This window comes from Tachysurus fulvidraco, chromosome 8, assembly GCF_022655615.1.
Source record: "Tachysurus fulvidraco isolate hzauxx_2018 chromosome 8, HZAU_PFXX_2.0, whole genome shotgun sequence".
Lineage (NCBI taxonomy): Eukaryota > Metazoa > Chordata > Actinopteri > Siluriformes > Bagridae > Tachysurus > Tachysurus fulvidraco.
The window spans coordinates 25,089,574-25,115,391 of NC_062525.1; the positions used below are offsets into that span (position 1 = coordinate 25,089,574).

Genomic DNA, 25,818 nt, shown 5'->3' on the forward strand with positions numbered 1-25,818 from the left:
TAATGAAGAGTGTGAGGTTCCTTAAAGAAACACGAAGTATGTCATATTCCTGTGCAATAAACAGGATTTCCTCTTGAGATAGCAGTGATCTTGACTCCTTCTGCTCTTTGGACCTGCCTGATCCATCTTGATGTCCTACTTCTGGTTGGCGTCTCCACTTGGAAGGATGTGGACATGAACAACCTGGAGATACAGTACATACTTTGGATTAAAACCACGACAATGGCTTCGGACTGCGATTCACGACTCCGCTAGTGAGCAGTTTATGTTAAAACTCGAACTGAATTTCCTGGTTGCACTTTTTCACCATATAGTTGAGTTTATAATCACACGATCGAGTCTGGATGAGGATCGGTTTCCTTTTTGAGTCTGGTTCCTCTCAGGGTTTCTTCCTCATATCATCTCATGTAGTTTCTGGTGTACTCATTAAGGATTCGTTTCCGATCGAAAGCTCGAAGTTACACCACCGGTGATTATAACTTTTATTCATTAGAATTAACTGTATGTGTCGTCTATTTACAGTTTAACTATCTGTGGATCAGGTTAATTAATATCAACCCGTATATCAGTATCAAGCTTGATCTTCTTGATAATCTTCTCCGATTGGAGAATCAGTTGAGCTGCAGGTATCATTTAGCACAAAGCCAAAAAGACCCCTGTTTTGTCCTTGAAGGTATAAATGCTTCATTTTGCACAATTATGTAAGCAATTTAACAAAAACAGATGAAGACGGAAAGGTTTCTCTGTTTAATTCGACTCCTGACTACTCGTTTGGAATTTTGCAGTTCATTTAAGCATTTGATTGGAGGTCTGGACGACGTCTCGAACAAAGGCTATGAGGACGCTGGAGCCAAAGCAAAGTAAGTTTTATGCTTATTCTGCTGTAGATATGTGGAAAATATCTGATATTGTGTCACACCCTCATGGTTATGGTTTAAAATCCTGCTTCTGTATGTCTTTGCATGTTCTCCCCATGCTTGGTGGTTGATGCTCCTCTGGTCCAAAGAAATGTGTTGTAGGCTGATTGACATCACTAGTGTTTGTAGCCTGTGAATGTGTGTGTGTGTGTGTGTGTGTGTGTGTGTCTGTGTGTGTGTGTGTGCCCAAGCTTAAATCTGCTGGGATAGACTCTAAGCTCCGTCAGACTCAATGGATGGATGGATGGATGGATTAATAGAAAGATGGATACTGTAATGCAAATATACATTACACAACTAAATGGAAATAAGAGCTGAATTCACATTAAAGGACGTCCAACAACCATCGGTAAAAAAAAATAAAGAATGTCCACATCTGGTGCAAGTCCTAGTAAAAGTCCCATAGAGCCAAAACATCTTGTTTTTCAGATACAGATCATCAGCACATTGTTTTGCGATCATTTAAACAGATTTACGGCCACAGAGACACTCTAGGTTTGACCCTTATCCTGTTTTTGTTGTTTGTTGTTAACAGTTATGCGATGTTGTTTTACAGAACTATCATGCCATCGTGGTTTGAGGTTTAATTTCCTTCTCGCTAACATAAAATTTTGGAAATTGGTACAAATGCGCCCCCTTGTGGTTATAGTTAGTCACGTCAGGCCATCATCTCCATCTCAGGTGATCTCTCCTTCAATATCCATCTACAATTCAGGGTTTTCTTCTAATTTTTTCAGCTTAACAGCCACTGGTTATGTTTTGGTGAACTTCTCAGTGTGATATAGTTTAGATTTGATGTCGCTATGTCTATTGGCTCATGATACCAGGTCGAAGTAAAACAAACCTCATCAAATGTTTCAGGACACAAAAATACCAAACACTGTACAAACAAATGATGAGAAAGGGGCAGATACTCTGAGTCCTGACTAATTTTATATCAGACATGGTTAAAAATCGGAATTGTGTTAAGAAGCTTATAACGTAACATCGCCTGTGCGTAAACTAATCCCAAATGAATTGCCATTGTGGTCATCTGAGCCTTCTCTCTGTTTGTGTGTGTGTGTGTTTGTGTGTGTGTGTGTTTATGTTTGTGTGTCTGTTCAGCTCCTCTTGCCTCATTAACTTGCTGTGTGTTGTGGAGATCGCTCGAGTGATGCCTGCAGTGAGCACAATATGCCGGTGTTAATGAACACACTGCTGCTGCGGCGCTCGTGCCCATGCGTGTTTAAACGGCCTTCAGGAGCACCGCTGATGAACTTTCATTTGGTTCATTAGTTACTAAGATACAAGCCTGTGTTTTCCTTTTGAACAGCTGATTTTCTATGCCGATGACTTGTCGTCGTTGTTGTAGGTTCGATGTTTACAGGGTGTCAGTGACTACCTACCGCTGGATTTCATTCCAGTGAATCATCTCCACATTGTGGAGAAAACATCCACTTCCACCTGTCAGTGTGCTTTTGTCTGGTTTAGAATTCCACATTCAATACTTTCAGGAAAGCTCAGCGTTGACCTCATGCTCCCCTCCAGTCTGAATACAGACGAGACACGGTTCAGTTACCTTTGTGCTTGGACAGGCGGAATTAGGGATGTTCTGCTGTGGATGGATGTAAACGGGGATTCAGCTGCCATGGACTTCTTCTAAGGTTTATAATATGGTTGTAATGAACTGGTCAATGTCTGGAGCACAAAACTTAACCATAAACGTATATTAATGTTCATCCTGAAGATCAGACTTCATGGCTCTGGGTTACAGATGAGTAGATCAGGGGTCACACTGTCTGTGTTGGGTTTTTTAGAAGAGTCTTAACCCTCTCTGCTCCACAGTGCTGTGTTATATCTGACCACCGTACTGTACATGTGACCAAGTCTACTCCAGATGTATGTTATTTACACTAATACAATGAAGGACAAATTTATCAATAACATTTTACATTAATATTTAATTGACTGCCATTATTTAAGTTACAAACCATGAGCAGTATTAATAAAATAAATGTAACATTAACATTATATATAAATATGTACCAAATAAGCTAAAAAATCTGACCTGAAGCTAAAGAAAGTTGATGGAGTGATTATGTAGATGTGCTAAAAAAAAATCTTATCTTAATGCAAAGTCTTAAAGTCTAGCTTCAGTCATCTAGGAGTGTACAGCTGGTTCAGCATGTATGTACTGCCACCTGCTGGATGCAGTGCGCTATTACATGCAAGGTATTTACTCAGGAATAAGGAGGATAGATAGATAGATAGATAGATAGATAGATAGATAGATAGATAGATAGATAGATAGATAGATAGATAGATAGATAGATAGATAGATGTCTAAAAAAATCTAATTATATATGTTGTGCAAATGTGTACATTGTAGGTACAAGAGTGACCAAGTAACCAATACACAGTGTACAGATAATTTACACAAACAGGTGTAAACTAGGGTGAGAAGTCAGGGTAAGTACAGGATAAGTAGAGACCTAATACCAGTCTATATTAATCACAGATAAGACTTTCTGCTGGCTGTTGTGTGAAATGTAAATCTACATCTATGGTTCATCTCGAAGTCTGAGAAACATTTTAAGTCCATATCTCAAGCCGATGGATTCTGGCAAACCAGTACACACTGTAACGATGTCATGTTCGGGCTCATGTAACAAGAAGAAATGTCAGGACGTATTACTGTTGGTTCATCTCCACTGACTGTACATTAAGTCCCACATTGACTCCAATGTCCTGCTTGTGATGGTAAAGATCACTATAAACTCCTCCCATGGGTAAATCTGACCATTTCAGTAGCATATCTTCATTTGGGCAAGTTGTAGACAAGATATTTGGTTTGTAGATAAAAGACGTAGACATAGATGAGGCAAAATCTCCTGTCACAATATGGTTCCTTAAGAGAATCTGCAGTCAGAAACCTCAGAGTCTATATACAGCAACCTCCAAAAGCAGGTGGACTTTTAAACCATGTGACCTATTCTTTGATTTGTGGTTGGCTGGTTATGAGCTCATGTCTTTAAGGACACAAGGTCATACGTAAGCATGGACTTATCCACACAGATCCAGCAGTTTATATCTAAATTCTGATCGTTAATATTACAGGAAACACAGTCTTGGAAGACAGTTACGTAGAAACGTGGGCTATTTTTATCCTTCATGTTTTTTTCTGTTCTAATAAAATCTTGTTTTTTTTATTACTCAGTACATGACGGCATATTCACAAAGTCCCATCTGAAGGGGTGTGAGTTGGGCAATTAACACACTTTAATGAGTCTATGGGTACATTAAAAAAAACATTTGTTAGATAGATAGATAGATAGATAGATAGATAGATAGATAGATAGATAGATAGATAGATAGATAGATAGATAGATAGATAGATAGATATAGGGATAGATAGATATAGGGATAGATAGATACAATAGAGAGATAGATAGACAGACAGATAGGTACCTTAAAAAACAGTTGTTAGATAGATAGATAGATAGATAGATAGATAGATAGATAGATAGATAGATAGATAGATAGATAGATAGATAGATAGATAGATAGATAGACAGACAGAAAGACAGACAGACAGACAGACAGACAGATAGATAGATAGATAGATAGATAGATAGATAGATAGATAGATAGATAGATAGATAGATAGACAGACAGAGACAGACAGAGAGACAGACAGACAGACAGACAGACAGATAGATAGATAGATAGATAGATAGATAGATAGATAGATAGATAGATAGGTACATTAAAAAACAGTTGTTATATTGTTAGATAGATAGATAGATAGATAGATAGATAGATAGATAGATAGATAGATAGATAGATAGATAGATAGATAGATAGACAGATATAGGGATAGATAGATAGATAGACAGACAGACAGATAGATAGACTGGCAGACAGACAGATAGACAGACAGACAGACAGACAGACAGACAGACAGACAGATAGATAGATAGATAGATAGATAGATAGATAGATAGATAGATAGATAGACAGACAGACAGACAGACAGATAGATAGATAGATAGATAGATAGATAGATAGATAGATAGATAGATGGATAGATAGATAGATAGATAGATAGATAGATAGATAGATAGATAGATAGATAGATAGATAGATAGATGGGATAGAGGGATAGAGGGATAGAGGGATAGATAGATACAGTGGGTAGATAGATAGACAGACAGACAGACAGATAGATAGATAGATAGATAGATAGATAGATAGATAGATAGATAGATAGATAGATAGATAGATAGATAGATAGACAGACAGAGACAGACAGAGAGACAGACAGATAGATAGATAGATAGATAGATAGATAGATAGATAGATAGATAGATAGATAGATAGATAGATAGATAGATAGATAGATAGACAGACAGACAGATAGGTACATTAAAAAACAGTTGTTATATTGTTAGATAGATAGATAGATAGATAGATAGATAGATAGATAGATAGATAGATAGATAGATAGATAGACAGATAGACAGATATAGGGATAGATAGATAGATAGACAGACAGACAGACAGATAGATAGACTGATAGACAGACAGACAGACAGACAGACAGACAGATAGATAGATAGATAGACAGACAGACAGACAGACAGATAGATAGATAGATAGATAGATAGATAGATAGATAGATAGATAGATAGATAGATAGATAGATAGATAGATAGACACTCCTCATGTGTGTACATTATTCCAACAGCTGCTTGTTTTCAGTACAGAATAAATTTACAGTTGTATAAAGTCGGTTTGTTAAACAGCTAAATTGCAGGTCGATCTGCTTGTTTAATTAGGGCTTTAAATCTCAGATGCCGTGAACATGCCCTGGTTCTCTGAGCTTGAGTTCCCTGAATTCTTTTCCTACTCCAGTTTAAACAAAGACCACACACAGATCAGAGCCTGAGTTTTCCACCGAAAGACACGAGCTAGCAGCGACATTGAGCCATTTATGGGCAAAAATACTGACCCAAAATATACATGATGTTTTTAGATTTTTGATGATTATTCTGGTGTCCTCGGGTTGAACTGGTTCTTCCCCAGACTATTACCACACAGCTGGAAGCATACAGCTGTTTATGATGTATTTGTTTGCTTACGGAGAAACTAAACTAGTGAAAGAAATTAGACATAATCGCTTGGGTCTGAAATCACAAGCTACTGCTCGACGTGTGTAATATGATTACAGACTCTATGTTGATCCAGAGGTCGTGTCATGTGACCCACGACGTCAAACCAATGTTTTTAATTCAGCCACGTTGCTGTTAAATAAGTACAGTTTAACTATAAAGCAACAACTTCGACTAGCGAAAGCATTTAAAAAGACCTGAAGATCTTCCACCATTCCTTGATTCTGACAAATCTCCCACTCCAGCCCTGTTGAATTATGGGATTGCGCTATGAGTGTCCACCGGTTCCATAGTTCAGAAGGTCATACTAGAAGACGTACTTCTCCTTTGGTGTACATCTATAGTAGGGACATTTGGATGCGGCACTGGTTTGAGAAGACTTAGTTGGAAGAACTTGAGAGTCCTGACTTCAACCCGTTTAACGACTTTGGGATGAACTGGAGCACCAACCGCACACCAGACCTTCTTGCTTCAGCATCACAGCCTGAACAAAGTCTATCTAAAGTTCTTATAGCTGAAAGAGCAGAACGTCTAAGTGGAAAGCCTTCTTAGATGCCTGTGATAGTCAGGTGTCCACGTATAGCTTAAAACCATACTGTAATATACAAATCATTTACAATGACACCTAGAGAGACTTCATCCATCCATCCATCCATCCATCCGTCCATTTTCTACCGCTTATTTGGAACCGGGTCGCGGGGCAGCAGTCTAAGCAAGGACGCCCAGACTTCCCTCTCCCCAGACACTTCCTCCGGCTCTTCCCGGGGGAATATCGAGGCGTTACCAGGCCAGCCGAGAGACATAGTCCCTCCAGCATGTCCTAGGTCTTCCCCGGGGCCTCCTTGAGGGACAGATGACCAAGCATTCACCTACTACGCTTACATCTCACTTTAATTTAATTTATTATTTAAAAAGAAATCCAGCATGTGCTGACTGAGGATTAGGTCATTCTTCTCAGGTCAAGGGAATTTTTTTCCTCTCACTTCCGATCATCTTCAAGCGTAAGGTCAAACCCTGCACCTGGACGAGCTTTAGCTGATCGCTGACCCCTGATAAAGCTGGCTACGTCCACGCTGGATTTTGGACTTAGTGCTTATTTTTACAGCTGCGTCCTCAGAGGTGAATATACCGAGAAGCAGAAACGTCGGTCCGACGGAATGCGACGGCATTGTGCGGTGGCTCTCTGAAAGGTTAGAGGTCATCCGAGCCAGGATCCGAGCGATCCTTTAGCTCAACTTAACCCAGTGTGTTACCTGCATGCTCATCTGAAATGTAGGATTACTTTACATCACCGTCCTGAACAGAATCGAATTCATTTCATATTAATCAACGTAATAAAACACACCGAATGCTGCATACCGGCATGAGTGAAGTAAAGCTCCTTCCAATATTCGGGGTTAATAAACATGTATCCCATTTCTCTCGCTCACTCTGAAGTACTTGGACTTGTTTACTCCAAGCTGTTACACATAAAGTCTGCCAGCTCAGTGGAAAATCAGTATCAGAGCTCGGCTCACAGCCCTCGTCTTACATATCAGCTGTCATCCATTTACAACCTGGAACATGTGACGGTGGCTCCTCTTCCCTCTTATGGACTTCAGAGATTCCCCATGCAAGCTGACACTTTCAGCAGGACTTGGTCGTATCTATGGCGACAGAAACAAACCAGGAATGATTATAACCAAGGAACGACGATTTGCATTAGGAATTACACGAGTCACCTCCCTAAAATATGACGCATGCACCGTACTGTACAGTGTGAACTGTACTGAAATATAACTGCCCGTCTCAAGCCAGAAGCGTTTCGCTGATGCCGTGTCCTTCTGCTGTGGTCAGATAACACCGGTGTTCCCTGAAGTGTTTTCACTCGCCTAAAATAACACCGGAGATCCTTTACCGCCCGGCCCCAGCGTTCCGAAATAATCCGGTCAGGACCTAACGGAACTAAATGTACAGAATCTGTCTCCTGTTTGCAGTCGTTCTTTATTAGCGTCATGAGAGTCTTACGGTATTCGCAGGAAAGCCTAAGTACAAACTTATAATAAGAACCACACAAAGGTTCTTCGATGGTTCTTCATCAGAGTTCCATCTATGGAACGTTTCCATTACACAAAGGTTCTTTGCAGTGGAAAAAAAAAGGTTCTTAAAAAGGCTTTTATGACATTAGGAATAAACTGAAACGTTGCTAAAAAGGTTCCTTCGGGAACCAAAAAATGGTTCTTCTTTGACCTTACTGTGAAAATCCCTTGTTGGTTCCTCCCAGCACCTTTGATTTTTAAGCGTCCAGAGGAACCTCATTAAACTTTGTTTAAAAGAACTCTCTCATCGTAACTCCTGGCTCGCTCCACCCACGTCTATAAGAATCAACGAACGTTTGTTAGTTATCATACATTCGATACAGATTACTACAGAAGTCATCAGCTGCACTCTTAAAATAAACGGTTCCATATGGAACCTAAAAGGGTTCTGGCACTCGCTTCCTATGTTACATGGAACCCCAGACTGGTTCTTTGTATTGTATAGAAGAGTTATGACGGTTTCATTGAAAAGAACTCAGTGGGGATCTTCAAATCCAAGTTAGATGGTCTACCCTAAATCGTTTAGGGTTTCTTCTTCTTCTTCTTCCTCTTTATCTTCTTCTTCTTCTTCTTCTTCTTCTTCTTCTTCTTCTTCTTCATCTTCATGTTCATCTTCTTCTTCATCTTCTTCTTCATCTTCATGTTCATCTTCTTCTTCATCTTCTTCTTCTTCTTCATCTTCATGTTCATCTTCTTCTTCATCTTCTTCTTCATCTTCATGTTCATCTTCTTCTTCATCTTCTTCTTCTTCTTCTTCTTCTTCTTCATCTCCTTGTTCTTCTTTTTCTTCTTCATCTTCTTCATCTTCTTCTTCATCTTCTTCTTCTTTTTCTTCTTCATCTTCTTCTTCTCCTCTTCCTTCTTCTTCTTCTTCTCCTTCTTCTTCACCTTCTTCTTGTTTTTCTTCTTCATCTTCTTCTTTTTCTTCTTCTTCTTTTTCTTCTTCATCTTCTTCTTCTTCTTTTTCTTCTTTTTCTTCTTCATCTCCATCTTCTTCTTCATCTTCATGTTCATCTTCTTCTTCATCTTCATGTTCATCTTCTTCTTCATCTTCTTCTTCTTCTTCTTCTTCTTCTTCTTCTTCATCTTCTTCATCTTCTTCTTCTTCTTCTTTTTCTTCATCTCCTTGTTCTTCTTTTTCTTCTTCATCTTCTTCATCTTCTTCTTCATCTTCTTCTTCTTCTTCTTCTTCTTCTTCTTCTTCTTTTTCTTCATCTCCTTGTTCTTCTTTTTCTTCTTCATCTTCTTCATCTTCTTCTTCATCTTCTTCTTCTTGTTTTTCTTCTTCTTCTTCTCCTCCTCCTCCTCCTCCTCCTCCTCCTCCTCCTTCTTCTTCTTCTTCTCCTTCTTCTTCACTTTCTTCTTGTTTTTCTTCTTCATCTTCTTCTTTTTCTTCTTCTTCTTTTTCTTCTTCATCTTCTTCTTCTTCTTCTTCTTCTTCTTCATCTTCTTCTTCTTCATCTCCGTCTTCTTCTTCTTCTTCTTCTTCTTCTTCTTCTTCTTCTTCTTCTTATTATTATTATTATTATTATGCAAATTCAAACAATAAAAAACTAGCATTAATTAATATCCATAATAATGAACATCTCACATCTTTATCTACATAGAGATACAATTCCAAAAAGTGTTCATCTCACAAATGCTTTCAATTATGGAGCCCCTTTGAATGTATAAGCTTCACTGCTCTAGAAGGTTTCTATTCCATCGATTGGCCGAATCCAGAAGCCCAGAAGCCCGAATCCAGAAGCCTAGGGCTCTTTATAGAACCCCAAGGAACCTCGGACAGTTTGGAGTAGGTGTCTCGCTATGCTTATCAGATTTCAGAATTCAGACCTGGCAGTGAATTCTGGCTCTAACAGTGCATCACTTCTTCTTCTTCAGTTGTTCTTCTTTGTCAGGTCATCATGCTAATTCAATAACTTGTGTCAAATGCACATCAAATGTTTGGTGGTTCCCTGGAGGACTAGAGGTTAGGCTTCGATGCTTTTTTGCCACCGTATAGTGGGTTGAATTCCTGGCTGGGGAACCAAACTAGGGTTGCACAAGACAATGCTCTCCCAGTGCCAGTCCCAAGCCCGCAAATAATGTGCATCAGGATGGGCATTGGGTCCCGTGCCAAATCAAATATGCAAACCAATGACCTGGCCAAAGGAACTAAAGTATACTTAACACATTTAGTTGGAGATTTTTCCCAAAATATAAACTAGTTAAGTTGAGTGTGTGTTTGTCCCTTGAGCTTCACGCTGTGTCTCTCATATCTGTCCCTTCCTCAGGTCAAAGTGCATGACCTTTTTGTTCCCGGTCTCGGTGGCAAAACAGATATTTGTTTACTTACATTTACAGCATTTAGCAGACAGTCTTATCCAGAGTGACTTCCATTTTTATTTCAGTTTTTACACCTGAGCAACTGAGGGTTAAGTAGCGGCAGCTTGGTGGACCTGGGATTCGAAACGATGACCTTCCGTAGTCGATCAGTGGTCGAACACCTTAACCACCGAGCTAGCTACCACATAGAGCATGTTTTTGGAAAGTGAATATTATGTGATGATTGACAGTAGTTGTTTGCAGAAAGGGCAGAGGTGTAGAAGGATTGCTAACTGGAATAACCTTGACCCGTGATCACAGGCTAAAAATACTCAAGCGATCATCAGGCAGACAGAACCGGTGGAGGCCGCTGCTCGTAGAGAGACACACATGGCTAGTGTTTTGGCATGCAGACTGACCTTTAAGCATAAGGACTGCTCTCGAGCTATTCACATGCTCTATTGCTGAGCAGCCCTGGTCAGTGACACAGCCTCGAGGGAGGACATTTCAATCGCTGCTTTAGATTTGACTCTGCCTTCTGTTACTCGCTGGCTCTCTGAACAAGAAGTATTGGTTATTTAACTGCTTTGAGATTCACTTTGATAATTAGAGACTCGTGGTGGTGGTCAGAGGCTGAGCTTCATGCACGGAGACTTTAGGGATCTGGACAAGTCTTTCTTTCTCCATACACAGCTAACATTGCTGTGTACCGTTCAAAATGTAAACTGTAAATGGCGCCGTACCTCGACGTTTGAGCTCGGGCTGTCGCGAACTCTCTGCCGAACGTTCTCATAAACTGAAGAATCGAGCGCTTACGACAACAAGATCTATACGATCGCTATAACAGTATTGTTCCATTGATTCACTGGACCATTCTGTGTTATTATATCTTTTGGCTGGACCGAGAGTAAGACGGAATGCGGGACCTTCTACCTGTTCCAGTGCGGGAGCGGAGGGCAAGAGGGCGAATTAACAGTTTACCTGCCTCCGTTCCTGCTCTGCTCACATTCCCTGTTACGTACTCTGTTCAGACCTCTAAGAAGTTCCCCTTTTTTCACTTTAAAAAATGTAGATACGAGGCAGAAAACGCCTTCTTCTCCAACCTGAAGCTGGTGGACTTCAACATCATCGACACCTTAGGGGTGGGAGGATTCGGACGAGTCGAGCTGGTAGGAAGGCCAGAAAACTGTCTTATCTTATTTATAAATTTGCTTTCTTTTATTTATGTCAGTCATATTTCCTGTATTACTTATTAACCAACTGTAGTTCAATGCTCAAGAAACAATTAAAATACAAGACGTCTATAAACTTTACCACAGAATAATATATTTGTGTGGTTTTTTTATGCTGTTAATTTAAGATGCACAGCTGCTGTGATATGAAGGTCTTATGCATGCTGCACAGGTCAGGTGTAGGAAATATTGCAGCTCTATTCAGGGTAACTATCCAGTACTAGTTTAGATCTGTGTTAATAGATCTCACTTGTGACTCAAGGACGCGAGGTGAACAAGAACATAATAATAATAATAATAATAATAATAATAATAATAATAATAATAATAATAATAATGGTATTTCATTTGTCAAAAACATGTATAACAAAAGTAATGGCACCCCCACAAAAAAAACAGCATCATATTCATTTGAAAATTAGCATTAAAACGTTCAGTGCTTTCGCACAAACATTCGTATTACTCGTGATTTTGTTAGATTTCATCAAATATTAATTGTGAGACTGCCAGCAATTTCCTGCTGTACAATCTACACTACAGCTTCTATATTTATGTATGAAATAAAAGAGTTCAAACCATACTGAGATATTTAAGCTCGCTCGTTTTGCACTTTTCACGGCAGCGATTCTGGAGTTGATAGAAAACGTATGAAACGTAATTAAAACGTTTCTGACGAACAGAAGAGCGGCCAAACGTATAGAAAACCCTCTTGAATAAGTATATTCTGACTGTACTACTGTATATCTCGAGTGGCCGGAGTTGGAGCACGTCTTTAATGCAGATCTACAGCAGCGTCGTAAGGAAAAGGAAAAGCCCAGTACTCTGAGGGATCCCCATTAACTACACCTATTTAAAGCCGTGTAGCTCTATGCTAAAAACAAGTGGCCTTCTGCCAGATGTAGATCTTGTAGAGAGATCAAATGGCCCCTGACGTGTACGACATGTGAAATATCTGCGCTCGCTTGTCAAGCTGTATTCAGGTTTCCAAGACTATGATTAGTCTCCGGAAGCGGTAACCACATCGGGTGCAAACGCAAAAAAAAACAACAAGAGCTCCACGTAAGACTGCTGTACGTCTTCACGTTGCTCTTCATCACCTCTTTTTTTGCTCGGTGAGCATCAAGCTTCTACTGATTCCCTTTTCACTCTGGTTTCTCTCAAGGTTTCTTCCTCATATCATCTCAGGGAGATTTTCCTCAACACAGTCGACTTCGGCTTCCTCGTTAGGGATACATTTAATAAATCGCTTATATTATTATATTAATGTAAATTATATTAATGCTTTGAAACAATGCCCCCTGCTAACAGTGCTACATCAATACAAATGAACCACACTACTGTAGTTCTCCAGCATGGCTGCTGAGATCTTCTTGTAGAAAAGGCATCCGGATTAATAATAATAATAATAATCCCTTTAACCTCTCGCAGCTGGTTTTTGTAGTAATACCTTAAGACTAGAACTAGAATTTCTTTGTTCTGTACAAAACTTAGCCAATGAGGTAACAGATATATCAATAGACATTGATACAATGGTGAAATAGATGAAGCTTAAATTGAAATTTATTAGAGATTTATTTATTTATTTATTTGTTGATTGATTGATTGATTGATTGATTGATTGATTGACTCGCAACAAGAGCTCATGCGCTTGTCCTTTCGTTTCCCGTTGATTTTTCCATCTAGGTGCAGCTCAAAAGTGAGGAGACCAAAACGTTCGCCATGAAGATTCTGAAAAAGCGCCACATCGTGGACACGCGGCAACAGGAACACATCCGCTCGGAGAAACACATCATGCAGGAGGCGCATTCAGACTTTATAGTGAGGTAGTGACAAGTCCTTCCTTTTCGAGCTAAATTCTTTAACTCAATACATTGATCAGATTTTTTCCACCTGAATAAGAACAATAAGACTGCTACTGCTAATTATTTCATTCCTCCTACATTACATTTTGCTCATTCAGATTATACAGGACATTTAAAGACAGCAAATATCTGTATATGCTGATGGAAGCCTGTTTGGGAGGAGAACTATGGACCATTCTTAGAGATAGGTAACCAGCTGCATTACAGCAATATATAGTTGCATTATAACACACGTGTTAGTCCACGTTGCCAGATTCTGACATTTTCACCTCATTTATCACCTCCAGAGGATCTTTTGAAGACTCCACAACACGCTTTTACACAGCCTGTGTGGTGGAAGCCTTCGCTTATTTGCATTCCAAAGGGATCATTTATCGAGATCTCAAGCCAGAAAATCTCATCCTAGATCACAGGGGCTATGCCAAGCTGGTGAGCTGACACTTTTATGATCCTACGTTAAATGTAATGATGATGAATCTCAGAGGTTTCAAAGAGGCTCCTTACATCACTCGGTTTTCACTGCAGGTGGACTTTGGTTTTGCCAAAAAGATTGGATTCGGGAAGAAGACATGGACTTTCTGTGGAACTCCAGAATATGTAGCTCCAGAGATTATCCTCAATAAAGGTCATGACATCTCAGCAGATTACTGGTCACTTGGTATCCTCATGTATGAACTCCTGACTGGCAGGTAAACAATAATAATGAAGTCTTTAGAGAGAAATTTAGAAAAAAATCTAATAAATAAGAGATTTTCATGTGGATGGATGGATGGATGGATAGATGGATGATTGGATAGATAGACTGATAGATATATATGATAGATGGTTATATAAATGGATGCATAGTTATGTGGTTTTAGGGATTTAAAGATGGATGCATGGATGGATTGATGGATATATGAATCAATGGATAAAGGAATGGATGGATTTTATTAAATCATGGATAGATAAATAAATGGATGTATGGATGTATGAATGGATGGATGGATAGATGGATGAATATACAGTGGGATAATTCGATGGATGGATGGATGGATGGAAGGATGGATGGATGGACGGATAGATGGAGGAATATACAGTGAAATAACTGGATGGATGGATGGATGGATGGATGAATATACAGTGGGATGGATGGATGGATGGATGGATGGATGGATGGATGGATGGATGGATGGATGTAGGAATATACAGTGAAATAATTGGATGGATGGATGGATGGATGGATGGATGGATGGATGGATGGATGGTTATATAAATGGATGTAAGGACGGATGCATGGATAGTTATGTGGTTTTAGGGATTTATATATACAGTAGATGGATGTATTGATTGATGGATATAAAGTAAAATTTATAAATTGATGAATAGATGGATGGGTGGATTATATGGATACATGGATAGATGGATGGATGCATAGATGGATAATTGGATAGATAGACTGATATATATATAATATGGTTATATAAATGGATGGTTATGTGGTTTTAGGGATTTAAATATGGATGGATGGATGGATGGATGGATATATGAATCAATGGATAGATAAAGGAATGGGTGGATTATATTAAATCATGGATAGATAGATGGATGGATGGATATATGAATCTATGGATAGATAGAGGAATGGATGGATTATATTAAATCATGGATAGATAAATAAATGGATGGATGGATAGATGGATGAATATACAGTCAGATAGTTGGATGGATGGATGGATGGATGGATGGATGGATGGATGGATGGATGGATGGATGGATGGATGGATGGTTGGATGGTTATATAAATGGATGGATGCATGGATAGTTATGTGGTTTTAGGGATTTATATAAAATTTATGAATTGATGAATAGATGGATGGGTGGATTATATGGATACATGGATAGATCTATAAAAGGATAGATGGATGGATGAATAGTAGGATATATTGTTATATAGGTGCAGATGCAGTGATTTTGAAACTTGTGTCATGCCATTTTGCAGCCCACCGTTCTCAGGCCCAGATCCGATGAAGACATACAATATCATCTTAAGGGGTATTGATATGATTGAATTTCCAAAGAAGATCACCAAAAATGCTGCCAATCTAATAAAGAAACTATGCAGGTATGAGGGTTTGTTTGTTTTTTATTAAACATCGTGCTGTCCATGTACCGTGTTAATAGCAGGGGATGTCCAGACTAATTAACTTCATACATTCATTAGTCATCACCGTGTTGGTTAGGCATCACTGGGATGGTGGAGAAAACACATCACTATCACACATGACACATCCAATTCCAGTCCAATCAGCTAAGCAGCACATTGCAGCTCAAATAAACCGATCCTGACTCGATTTCACATGCGACTGAAGAACTAAATAAAGAAATCCTCCCAGATGATGCTTTAGACGTCGTGTCCTCCAGAATAAATTCTCTCAGCTGAGCTATGAGCTCATCCATCTACTATACTTTAACCATTCCTATGACAAAACAGTGTATTATTCTGCATCATTTTTATTTATTGCCCCTTTATTTACTTTTATTTGTTAGCGTAGCGAGGGGGGGGGCACGTTGGCATAGCGGTTAGCACGTTCGCCTTACACCTCCAGGGTTGGGGGTTCGATTCCCACCTCCGCCTTGTGTGTGTGGAGTTTGCATGTTCTCCCCGTGCCTCGGGGGTTTCCTCCGGGTACTCCGGTTTCCTCCCCCGGTCCAAAGACATGCATGGTAGGTTGATTGGCATCTCTGGAAAATTGTCCGTAGCGTGTGTGAGCGAATGAGAGTGTGTGTGTGTGCCCTGCAATGGGTTGGCACTCCGTCCAGGGTGTATCCTGCCTCGATGCCCGATGACGCCTGAGATAGGCACAGGCTCCCCGTGACCCGAGGTAGTTTGGATAAAGCAGAGTGAGAGAGTGAGTGTTAGCGTAGCCTGAAAAGCAATAAAGCTGGAAATGTCATTTGTGTATGTGTAACTTAACACATCTTTGCTGCATGAGTTAAACTCTCAGATAGTCATGTGCTTGAGCAGTTACACAACCCTTAGTTTAGTGAACACTGTTTGCTTTTGATGTTGTTGTTCTTGCCATTTTAACTCGTTTTCGATTTATTTCATGTTTTATACAGGGACAATCCATCTGAGAGATTAGGAAACTTGAAAAATGGGGTGAAGGACATCCAAAAGCACAAGTAAGTAGTACAGAAAATGGTGCATAATAATAATAATAATAATAATAATAATAATAATAATAATAATAATAATAGCCTTTGACTTAGACCGAAATCTCATAATACCTTTATAATCTTATCTTCTTACCTCAGATGGTTTGAAGGCTTTAACTGGGAAGGGTTGCGTAAAGGGACTCTTATCCCTCCTATTATACCTGAGGTAAGTTTCTTCTGTTGTTTCTGCTAATGATGAATGCGTGGATAGATGGATGGATGGGTGGATGGATGGGTGGGTGGGTGGATGTATGGATTTATCAATGAATTGCTGAATAATAGGATTGATGAACGTATGGTTGCATGAATTAATTGATGGATAGACTAATGGATATATGTATAGCTGGATGGATGGATGGATAGATGGATGGATCGATGGATGGCTGGATGAACTTAGCAATGCATGGCTGCATAAAAGGATGGCTGGACGTATGGATGGATGAATTGGGTGGATATATGGATGGATGGATGGATGGATGGATGGATGGATGGATGGATGGATGGATGGATGGATGGATGGATAGTTGGATGGATGGATAGATGGATTGATGGATGATGGATAGATGGATTGATAGATGGATAGATGGGTGGATGGATGAATGAACTTAGCAATGGATGGCTGAATAAAACGATGGATGTATGGATGGATGAATTGGATGTATAGATGGATGGATGGATTGATGGATGGATGGGTGGGTGGATGGATAGATGTTTGGGTGGATGGATGGATGGGTGGATGGATAATTGAACTTAGCAATGCATCGCTGAATAAAACGATGGATGTATGGATGGATGAATTGGATGGATGGATGGATGGATGGATGGATGGATGGATGGATGGGTGGGTGGATGGATAAATAAACTTAGCAATGCATGGCTGAATCAAAGGATGGATGTATGGATGGATGAATTGGATGGATAGATGTATGGATGGATGAATTGGATGGATGGATGGATGGATGGATGGATGGATGGATGGATGGATGTTTGGGTGGATGGATGAATGAACTTAGCAATGCATGGCTGAATAAAAGGATGGATGTATGGATGGATGGATGGATAGGTGGATGGATGAAAGGACGCAACACACAGTTATACTTCCGGAATTTACTTAAAATTCTTGTTATAGCTGTGCTTTTCTCTCTAAGGTGTCATCCCCCACTGACACCAGTAACTTTGACAATTTCCCCGAGGACAACGAGGACCCGCCACCTGACGACAACTCAGGCTGGGACACGGATTTCTGATCCAATTTGCCCCTCTGACTGTCAGTCAAAACCTTCAGGACATGGTTGTGTTGAGTAAGTTTAGTGACTGCTGCTCAAGTCGGCAAAATTAAACAAACAAAAAAAAATTCGATGTCCAGCTCTGGGTCACCATGATGCCTTCCCCAATGCCGTTCCCATTGGGATGCCCCAGATCCATAAACACCACCCAAAAGAAAAGCCCATTTTACTGTGTTGAGTTTTGAAGACACGCTCTGATAGCTTTATCACATCTCATTATTCCTCCTTCACGTTCTGTCCATTTATAGACCTTTTACGCTTCCGCTCTATTTGCCTTTTCCTGATTGGACAGAGCATGAGTTAAACCGGTCGTGCTGTTAAAACTCCACGCTCACTTGCTTCGCAGAACATTAGTTTCTTAACCGGTGTAAGATTATATCATATACGACTGTGTATATATACGGTTATCATATATTTGGAAAGTCTCACACGCTATACGTCATTAAAGAGTGAAGACATACTGTACGTAATAAAAGTTGCAAAGGCAAATGTCTTTAAATATGACAAAATGCCCTTCCACTTTAATGCTTCTCCACCTTGTCTATCTAGTCAGATAAGTATTCATAACAGTTTTGCTTCAAAGCTCACATCTCTGTATTCTTAAAAAAAAAAAAAAAAAATCCATCCATCCATCCACTAATTTTCTTATACTGAATGTGTCTTAGTCAAGGGTCAGCGTGTGCAGGTTTACACCACCAGAGGGCAGTCTGTGACAAAACACAAGCCACCTGAGGCGAATGAGTGCATGAAGAGAAAGACAAACAATCAGCAAACAATTCTCACGTATATGCTGCTATCCGATCTGCCCTGACATTACTGCTGGCCATTTCCTCCTCCATAACCACAATCATCCAATCAATCAATCAATCAATCAATCATCGATGGCCAGCCGGCCGCCTGAAGGCTGACAATAGCTTGAACACAAACTACTGTGCTGGAAAACAAATTAAGGGTTTTTATTTATTATAGGACCAGAGGTAAATATTTATGTACATATTCAGTGCTGATATTTTTGTGACACTTGTAGAAGAATAATAGAAAGAAGAAGAAGAAGAAGAAAAAAAAAACATTGTCAGAGTAAAGCTGGCTTTGTTATTTCATTTGTTTGGAATATGTTTAATCTGTATGGTACTTTGTAGAATTTGTTGAACTCTTTTGTCCGAAAGTTCACGATGGACAGTTTGTGCTTATGGTTTTGTTTTGTTTTTTGTTTGTTGTTGTTGTTGTTGTTGTTGTTTTTTCTGGCATTATGAGAAGTGCCTTAATTCAATGGCATTCAATGTAGACCCTACGTTGGTACTGATGCTGCATGACTAGGTGAACACCTCAAATATGTAATCCTTACTCGTTTGTGGCTTTTTTAAGGTTCAGCGATTTCTATGCCTTTTTCTTACAATAAAAGCATCGAGCGTACTCGGACTTTGTAGAGTCGTAATGCTGCTCTTCTGTCTGTCCTATCAGGACTGCACTTCTGACCGTTTCCACTTGGATAAAAACTCATAATGACTTCACAGGGAACACCGAGCTTTGGCTTAACCCCGACTCATATCAGTTGGTGATAATGATTTGTAAACAGCTCTCTCCCCTGCCCTCTCCGACATAGATAAACTTGAGAAACGACCGTTCCCCAAAAAAGTATTGTCTCAGACATCAAAAGGTGTAATTACTCGAGGTGCAGATGACATCATTGACCCATAATCTACCGCTTCAACTGTCTGTCTGTCAGTCAGTCAGTCAGTTGTATAAGTTGTATTAATAGTATGAAAGAAATCATCAATAAGGATCGTTTTGTGAGGGTCAAATTTAAAATAAGGAAATTCTACAAAATGCTTGAAAATGTAAGTCAACAAGTCGTTATGTTCCACCGCTATATTTCATAATTCCAGTATTTTTTTGTTCTTTTCTTCGTATTCTTGATTGAATACGGTGCATTAAATACTTGAGTTATTTTAGTGTCCAAACTTTAGTGATGTGCCAGTCAGTTTATATTAAGCAGAACTTCTGGGGCCCGTTAAAAGCGGTGAGAGAGCCAATCTGCACAGCACTCCAAACATGGAGAATCTCCATCAACGGCGTGCCTTCATGTCAGCAAAGATACTGGTCCTGGAGCTTGATCAGAGAGAAGGTTTCAGACTGAGTACACACGCATCAAGAGCGAGTTCCTGAAAGCAGAACTGACACGGAAAACAAGGGCCGCATCCAAAAACCCGTCTCCGAGCGCCTGATATCTGGATGCGCTGTTCATGACAATAACGTGCGGTTCTGAACCACATAGGAACGACATAAAGAGTTTAAACACAGATTAAAGAGCTGGGTTTAGATGCGTTGGAGAATTCAATCCAGTCTAGACTGAGTAGATTTTATCTGTTTGTCTGGAGATCTTGATGAGCTTGAAATACCCCAGCACCACTTACCACTTTGTTCTACAAAGACAAAACCACTTACAAGCTCTCATACTGACTTGGGTCGTTAAATGCATTATTATTATTATTATTATTATTATTATTATTATTATTATTATTATTATTATTATTATTATTATTATTGTTATTTTTTGAGTGCTACGGTAATGCAGGTGGCCAGATTAAAGACAAGACATTTCAAGACTACAAGAAAACCACTTCTGGTCCTCAAAGTCTTTGGGGTTCGGATGAATCAGCTCGGGCACACCTCATTAGTAACGATTAATCATAGACTCGTGTACGGTTGTGTAGCGTGTTCATCCAGGGAGTTCACTCAGCTGCCGAGGACACGACATAGTGAGCGATTCCTCTTCTTAAATTCACCACAACGATGCCGTGCTGCCGGGTCGAAGCCAGTCGTTTTTTAGATGTTATTTAAAAAAAAAAAAAAAAGTATAAAATAATCTAGCAGCAAATCTAATCCTTTTGGAGCGGATGTTATGGATCGTCCATCTGTGGAAAGTTATTCCGTCGGTTTCTTGGTTGAAATATATTTAAATATGTAAAGAATTTGTTGCCATGGCAGAATTCAGTCTATAGAAAGTCATAATCATAAAATCTTTCGATCGAATGTGTCGGTTCATATTCTGAGCGAATCTTCAGAATATCATTCTAATTCCCGTAACGTGTTTTGATATGCAAATTATTCAAATTATATCTTCGATATAATAACATCTATCACCAATTTAAGCTACTTTCGCATGAAAAGATTTGGCAACCCGGCACACCCATAAAACTATAATTAATTCACTGAACTTTTTAAAATTTATTTATTTATTTATTTATTTATTTATTTATTTATTTATTTATTTATTTATTCCAAATAAACTAAAACTTTATTTGTAATTTATTATTTACACCGAAAAGACATCGTATTCAGCACGTGTAACGTTTCTTGAAAGACGTAGACCTCTAAAAGTCTAAGCTACATCTAGGAATTTAAAGTCAGAATGTGTCGTTATACAGTTAACAATGACTCTGAGCACAGAAAGAAAGCCGCTAAAAGTGGCCTGTTGTGATAAGGGAGTTTTAGATAAAGCCAGATTAAGACTCAGTGCTCAGGGCTTGTTTGATGTGTGTGTGTTCATCAAAGACCGCTTACAACCTCCATTTTACACCGAGCTTTGTGCTGTCCAGCTAAAACAAAGCCCAAAGAGCGCAAGGACGAAAAGCTGCCAATTCGCGTCTAACGAAGTGTATTGAGCGTTTGTCCTGCCGTCGGTAGTTATGAGTGACCTCTGTGTCGGCCACATCAAAGGACTTTTTGCGTGGAAGGTCATCCCACAGTATTCAGCACGCAGACAATGTGAAACTGTTAAATCCTTAATCGAGGAGCGTCTCATCCAGAGAGAAATAAACAGGATAATATGCCACCAATATATTTGGGCTGATTAATAAAATAATCTATTGATAAGATAAACTTTTTATTAGTCATAGTAAAAGTCTTAGAGGAGATCACTGTAAGTAGGTGAATAAAAAGAACTCAGTAGTGTCAGTATGAGAAACATCTTCTATATGGACAAAAGGTTTGTGGAAACCTGACATCACACTCGTAACCTTTTCAAGCACACAATTGTACAGAATGTCTTTACATGCTGCAGCATTACAATTTCCCGTCACTGGGTCCAAACATGTTCCAGCATGACTGTGCAAAATCGAGTGGTGAAGGTTGGAGTGAAAGATCTCGAGTGTCCTGGACAGAGCCCTGACTTCAACACGTCTGGGATGAGCCTGAACACCGACTGAACCCCAGACCTCGTCACTTTTACAACATCAGATCTCATTAATGATCGACATCTTTTCAGGAAACCTTCTCAGAAGACCGAAGCTTCCTCTAACAGCAAAGGGAGACTAAAATTGGAACGAAATGTCCATTAAGCAAACATGGATGAACTGATCCGGTGTACACCAACTTTATACTACACAGAGTGACTTAAACCCACTTTCCATCCATAAATAACTTCACTGGTGTTGATCCATTTTTGGAAATGTAGAATCTACAGTATGATCAATTTACACCTTTATCAAATCCACTATTTTAAAACCAATTCGCTTTAAACAGAAGACGGAAAGGGGTGTGATTTATTTATTTATTTATTTATTTTTATCCCCCATCCATTTTAAGATAACACAAACAGTTGAAATAAACGCCAGCCCTCTTGTCTGTAGAGTTGAGCTTCACTTCACAAGGCCAGGACCACTTACTTACCTTAGTGTTAATCAGCCACTGTTTGCTCACGAGCGCAGACTGAATGATAATTAATTCGGTAAACTTTCCCCGCCTTCTCATTTGCATTCCGCCTTTGATCTTTGCTTACTTTTGTTTTATCGACTGCATTTCAAAGTCCCTCCATTACAATGTGGCTAATGGAAAGAAAGAAAGAAAGAAAGAAAGAAAGAAAGAAAGAAAGAAAGAAAGAAAGAAAGAAAGAAAGAAAGAAAGACAGACAGATCTCCTACGAGGTCTTAATGTCTTCATACCATGTCATACACAATGCACGATAATAACCTGTGCATGCATTATAACCTGCACGGTCTGTATTATATGATGAGAGTAATTAAGCCCTTATTTATTGACCTGGGCGATTTAATTGCACACTTCATTAAGAGGTGCGTTATATCCACTACATGAGGCTGAAGCAGGCTATAAACGCACTTCTAGTACTTCTTTTTTTCTTTTCTTTTCTTTTCTTTTTGAGACATTCAGGGGAGCAGAACGCGTCGGACCTCCACAATAATCCCGACTGATTAGAATTCTGCCCAATACACATCGCGTTAATTCCCAGTTAAAGCTCGGCTCACGGAGCACCGCGCTGCGTTTGATGTGCGCTCGCGCACAATGCGCGCCCTGCCCTGCCAAACACACCAAAGCAGCGGCGCTTTTGAAATTTCACCCCCCCCCCCCCCCATCATCGTCCTCCTCCCTTTGCGACTTACGAGGGGCGGGGAACACAAACACTGAGCCTAGGGTATAAATGAAGCGTCACGAGCTGCAAACCGGCAGAAAATCGCAGCCTTCGGCCTGTTGCTTTAAAGGAATATCAGCTGTTATGTCTCTCGTGACGTTTTCCGCCTGGTGCCTCATTGTGCTCACGTGTGCAGCCGCGAGCGCCGTGTTACACAACTCCAACGCGATCAAGTTCGGTCCAGCTGCGGCCACCCCGAGCCCAGATGTGCTGCCGGTGGATGGCGGGGAGCAGAACTTAGCCATCGATACAGCGCAGGTAACTTGCATCACGACGAGTTTGTTCTTGTCCTTGTGCTCACTTTTTTCCCCTGCGTGTGTTCGTGTTGATGTTTACTGTCTGTTCTCCCCGTAGCCGCTCGTGTGCGCCACCGACTCCGAGTGCGGGCGCGAGGAATTCTGCTTACTGTCCCGTGGCGCGTGCCTTCAGTGCAGAAAACGCCGAAAGCGCTGCATCCGGAACGCCATGTGCTGCCCAGGCAACCACTGCAGCAACGGTAGGATGAATTTATTTATTTATTTATTTATTTATTTATTTATTTATTTATTTATTTAGTTCAACGGTGTTTCATCTTGGAATCACGTGTTGCAGACTAGTCATCAGTAACACGTCAAGTCGAATGATCCCAGTCTTAACATGTCACTCTTCATTTTCACGTGCCCTCAGGAGTGTGTCAAGCCAACGACCCAGACCTGCTTCTCCAAGCAGGGGTAGAAAAGCTTGTTCCCGTTAGCGCTCAGCATCAGGTGAACGCTACGGTGCTCCAGCAATCCAAAGCATCTGCAGTGACTCAAGGTGCACCTCAAAACCTTAAAGGTAAAACCCATTCATAAAACCCCCTAAAATCTCCTCCTTTCGACTGGGTGTAGCAGTAAGTCTGGCTTTTCTGTGTGTACTGTATATTTATATGTGTGTGTGTTGCTTCAGGTATGGAAGGAGCTTCCTGCCTGAGATCTTCAGACTGCGTGGAGGGTCTGTGCTGTGCTCGTCACTTCTGGTCCAGGATCTGCAAGCCGGTGCTGAAGGAGGGCCAGGTGTGCACCAAGCACAAGAGGAAAGGCACTCATGCTCTGGAGATCTTCCAGCGCTGTGACTGTGGGGAAGGTCTGAGCTGCAGGATGCAGAAAGCAGATCATAGCAAGGCATCACGAAGCCTCCACTCATGCCAAAGACATTGAGACGCTTATGAGACACTAAATAACTTCAAGGATTATTTACTGAATGTTTCTGGGAAGCGGGACCAGTCTGAAAGAACATGTAAAAACATCATCGGTGGAAATGGATACGGAATGGGATACTCTGTTATTATTATTATTTTTTTATATTGTTCTTATTTCTCTCCATCTCCAGTTGTGTGTGTGTGTGGTGTGTGTGTGTGTGTGTGTGTGTGTGTGTGTGTGTGTGTGTGTGTGTGTGTGTGTGTGTGTGTGTGTGTGTGTTAACATCGCAGAGGAGATACAAATGTTTCTCTATGGAACTTGGCATTTGATGGTTGCAGTACATTACTGTATTGTAAATACTATTAGGAAGTTGGCACTTAACTCTGATTTTTGTCAACACATAGAGGATGCATCACCCCCTTTTGTATATACAGATTTTCACAATCATACAGAGTCTGATATATGTTTATTTTTTATTCTAAATAAAGAGTGTAATGATAATTATGATTCGGACCATGTCTAAGTACGTACGTATGCAGAGATGTGATGATATCTGTAATAGATCAAGCTGCAGATATTTGTTGCAGTTATCAATAAAATGATAAATGACGACGATGAAGTTTTAGATTCGTATGATATTAAAACTAAAGGTAACATCGTGACTGAATAGTAACATATAAAGAAAAGTATGTGTGTGTGTGTGTGTGTGTGTGTGTGTGTGTGAGTGTGATAATTGTGTTAGAGCATGATTGCCGACAGATGGTTAACAGTTATGTTTATGTACTTAATAAGGAAGCTTAAAGCTATTTGGTAGAGAGTTGCACAGTCACATTTCCTGTTGCTTTCCATATAATCCATTCTATTATGAACATGGAAGTCGGCCATATGGCAGATAACAGCTTGCCGTGACAGTGAGTAAACTAAACAAATAAATAAATAAATTGGTGCTCACCCTTTCAAAATGTTCTCACTGAGCTGTTCAAGTCTTAAAGGTTTAAGGATGCTAAAATTATTGAACCTGGAATAATATATGACAACAGGTGTAGAGATGATGGATACACCTAATAGTTCCTATAGCAAAGTATTTGAATGTGTGTGTGTGTCGGGGGGTGGTAAGAGGGGGAAGGGCGTAAAGGTGCATGTCTTTTAAACAGAAGAATTGAAATTAAGTACGGCGCTATAACAAAAGCACAAAATACTGCT

General features: G+C 39.9%; 2 protein-coding genes across 4 annotated transcripts in view; both read left to right on the forward strand.

Moving 5' to 3' along the window:
- The window catches only part of prkg1b (protein kinase cGMP-dependent 1b), a 150,254-nt gene extending 130,814 nt beyond the window's left edge, over nucleotides 1–19,440 (forward strand). For 2 of the 3 annotated variants that reach the window (XM_047817439.1, XM_047817438.1), the window contains exons 9-18: nucleotides 786–860; nucleotides 11,522–11,618; nucleotides 13,365–13,504; nucleotides 13,642–13,731; nucleotides 13,831–13,972; nucleotides 14,069–14,232; nucleotides 15,525–15,647; nucleotides 16,646–16,708; nucleotides 16,841–16,907; nucleotides 17,890–19,440. In XM_047817439.1, the coding sequence (XP_047673395.1) occupies nucleotides 786–860; nucleotides 11,522–11,618; nucleotides 13,365–13,504; nucleotides 13,642–13,731; nucleotides 13,831–13,972; nucleotides 14,069–14,232; nucleotides 15,525–15,647; nucleotides 16,646–16,708; nucleotides 16,841–16,907; nucleotides 17,890–17,988 (1,060 nt within the window). In that variant the 3' untranslated portion in view covers nucleotides 17,989–19,440. The remainder of the gene's footprint in view (nucleotides 1–785; nucleotides 861–11,521; nucleotides 11,619–13,364; nucleotides 13,505–13,641; nucleotides 13,732–13,830; nucleotides 13,973–14,068; nucleotides 14,233–15,524; nucleotides 15,648–16,645; nucleotides 16,709–16,840; nucleotides 16,908–17,889) is intronic. The other variant, XR_007143706.1, reaches the window with a different exon arrangement.
- Nucleotides 19,441–20,136: 696 nt separating this feature from the next.
- On the forward strand, nucleotides 20,137–25,227 carry dkk1b (dickkopf WNT signaling pathway inhibitor 1b). Its single transcript, XM_027157160.2, has 4 exons — nucleotides 20,137–23,713; nucleotides 23,810–23,951; nucleotides 24,122–24,271; nucleotides 24,383–25,227. Exons 1-4 carry the CDS (start codon nucleotides 23,465–23,467, stop codon nucleotides 24,631–24,633), a joined length of 792 nt encoding a protein of 263 aa, XP_027012961.1. The 5' UTR covers nucleotides 20,137–23,464; the 3' UTR covers nucleotides 24,634–25,227.
- Nucleotides 25,228–25,818: the final 591 nt, after the last annotated feature.

Excerpts from the sequence above, each read along its gene's own strand:
- dkk1b (XM_027157160.2), top strand. The coding sequence starts at position 23,465 with ATGAAGCGTCACGAGCTGCAAACCGGCAGAAAATCGCAGCCTTCGGCC. Across the intron at positions 23,714-23,809 it reads TAGCCATCGATACAGCGCAG|CCGCTCGTGTGCGCCACCGA; the intron begins GTAACTTGCATC and ends TTCTCCCCGTAG. Across the intron at positions 24,272-24,382 it reads TGCACCTCAAAACCTTAAAG|GTATGGAAGGAGCTTCCTGC; the intron begins GTAAAACCCATT and ends GTGTTGCTTCAG.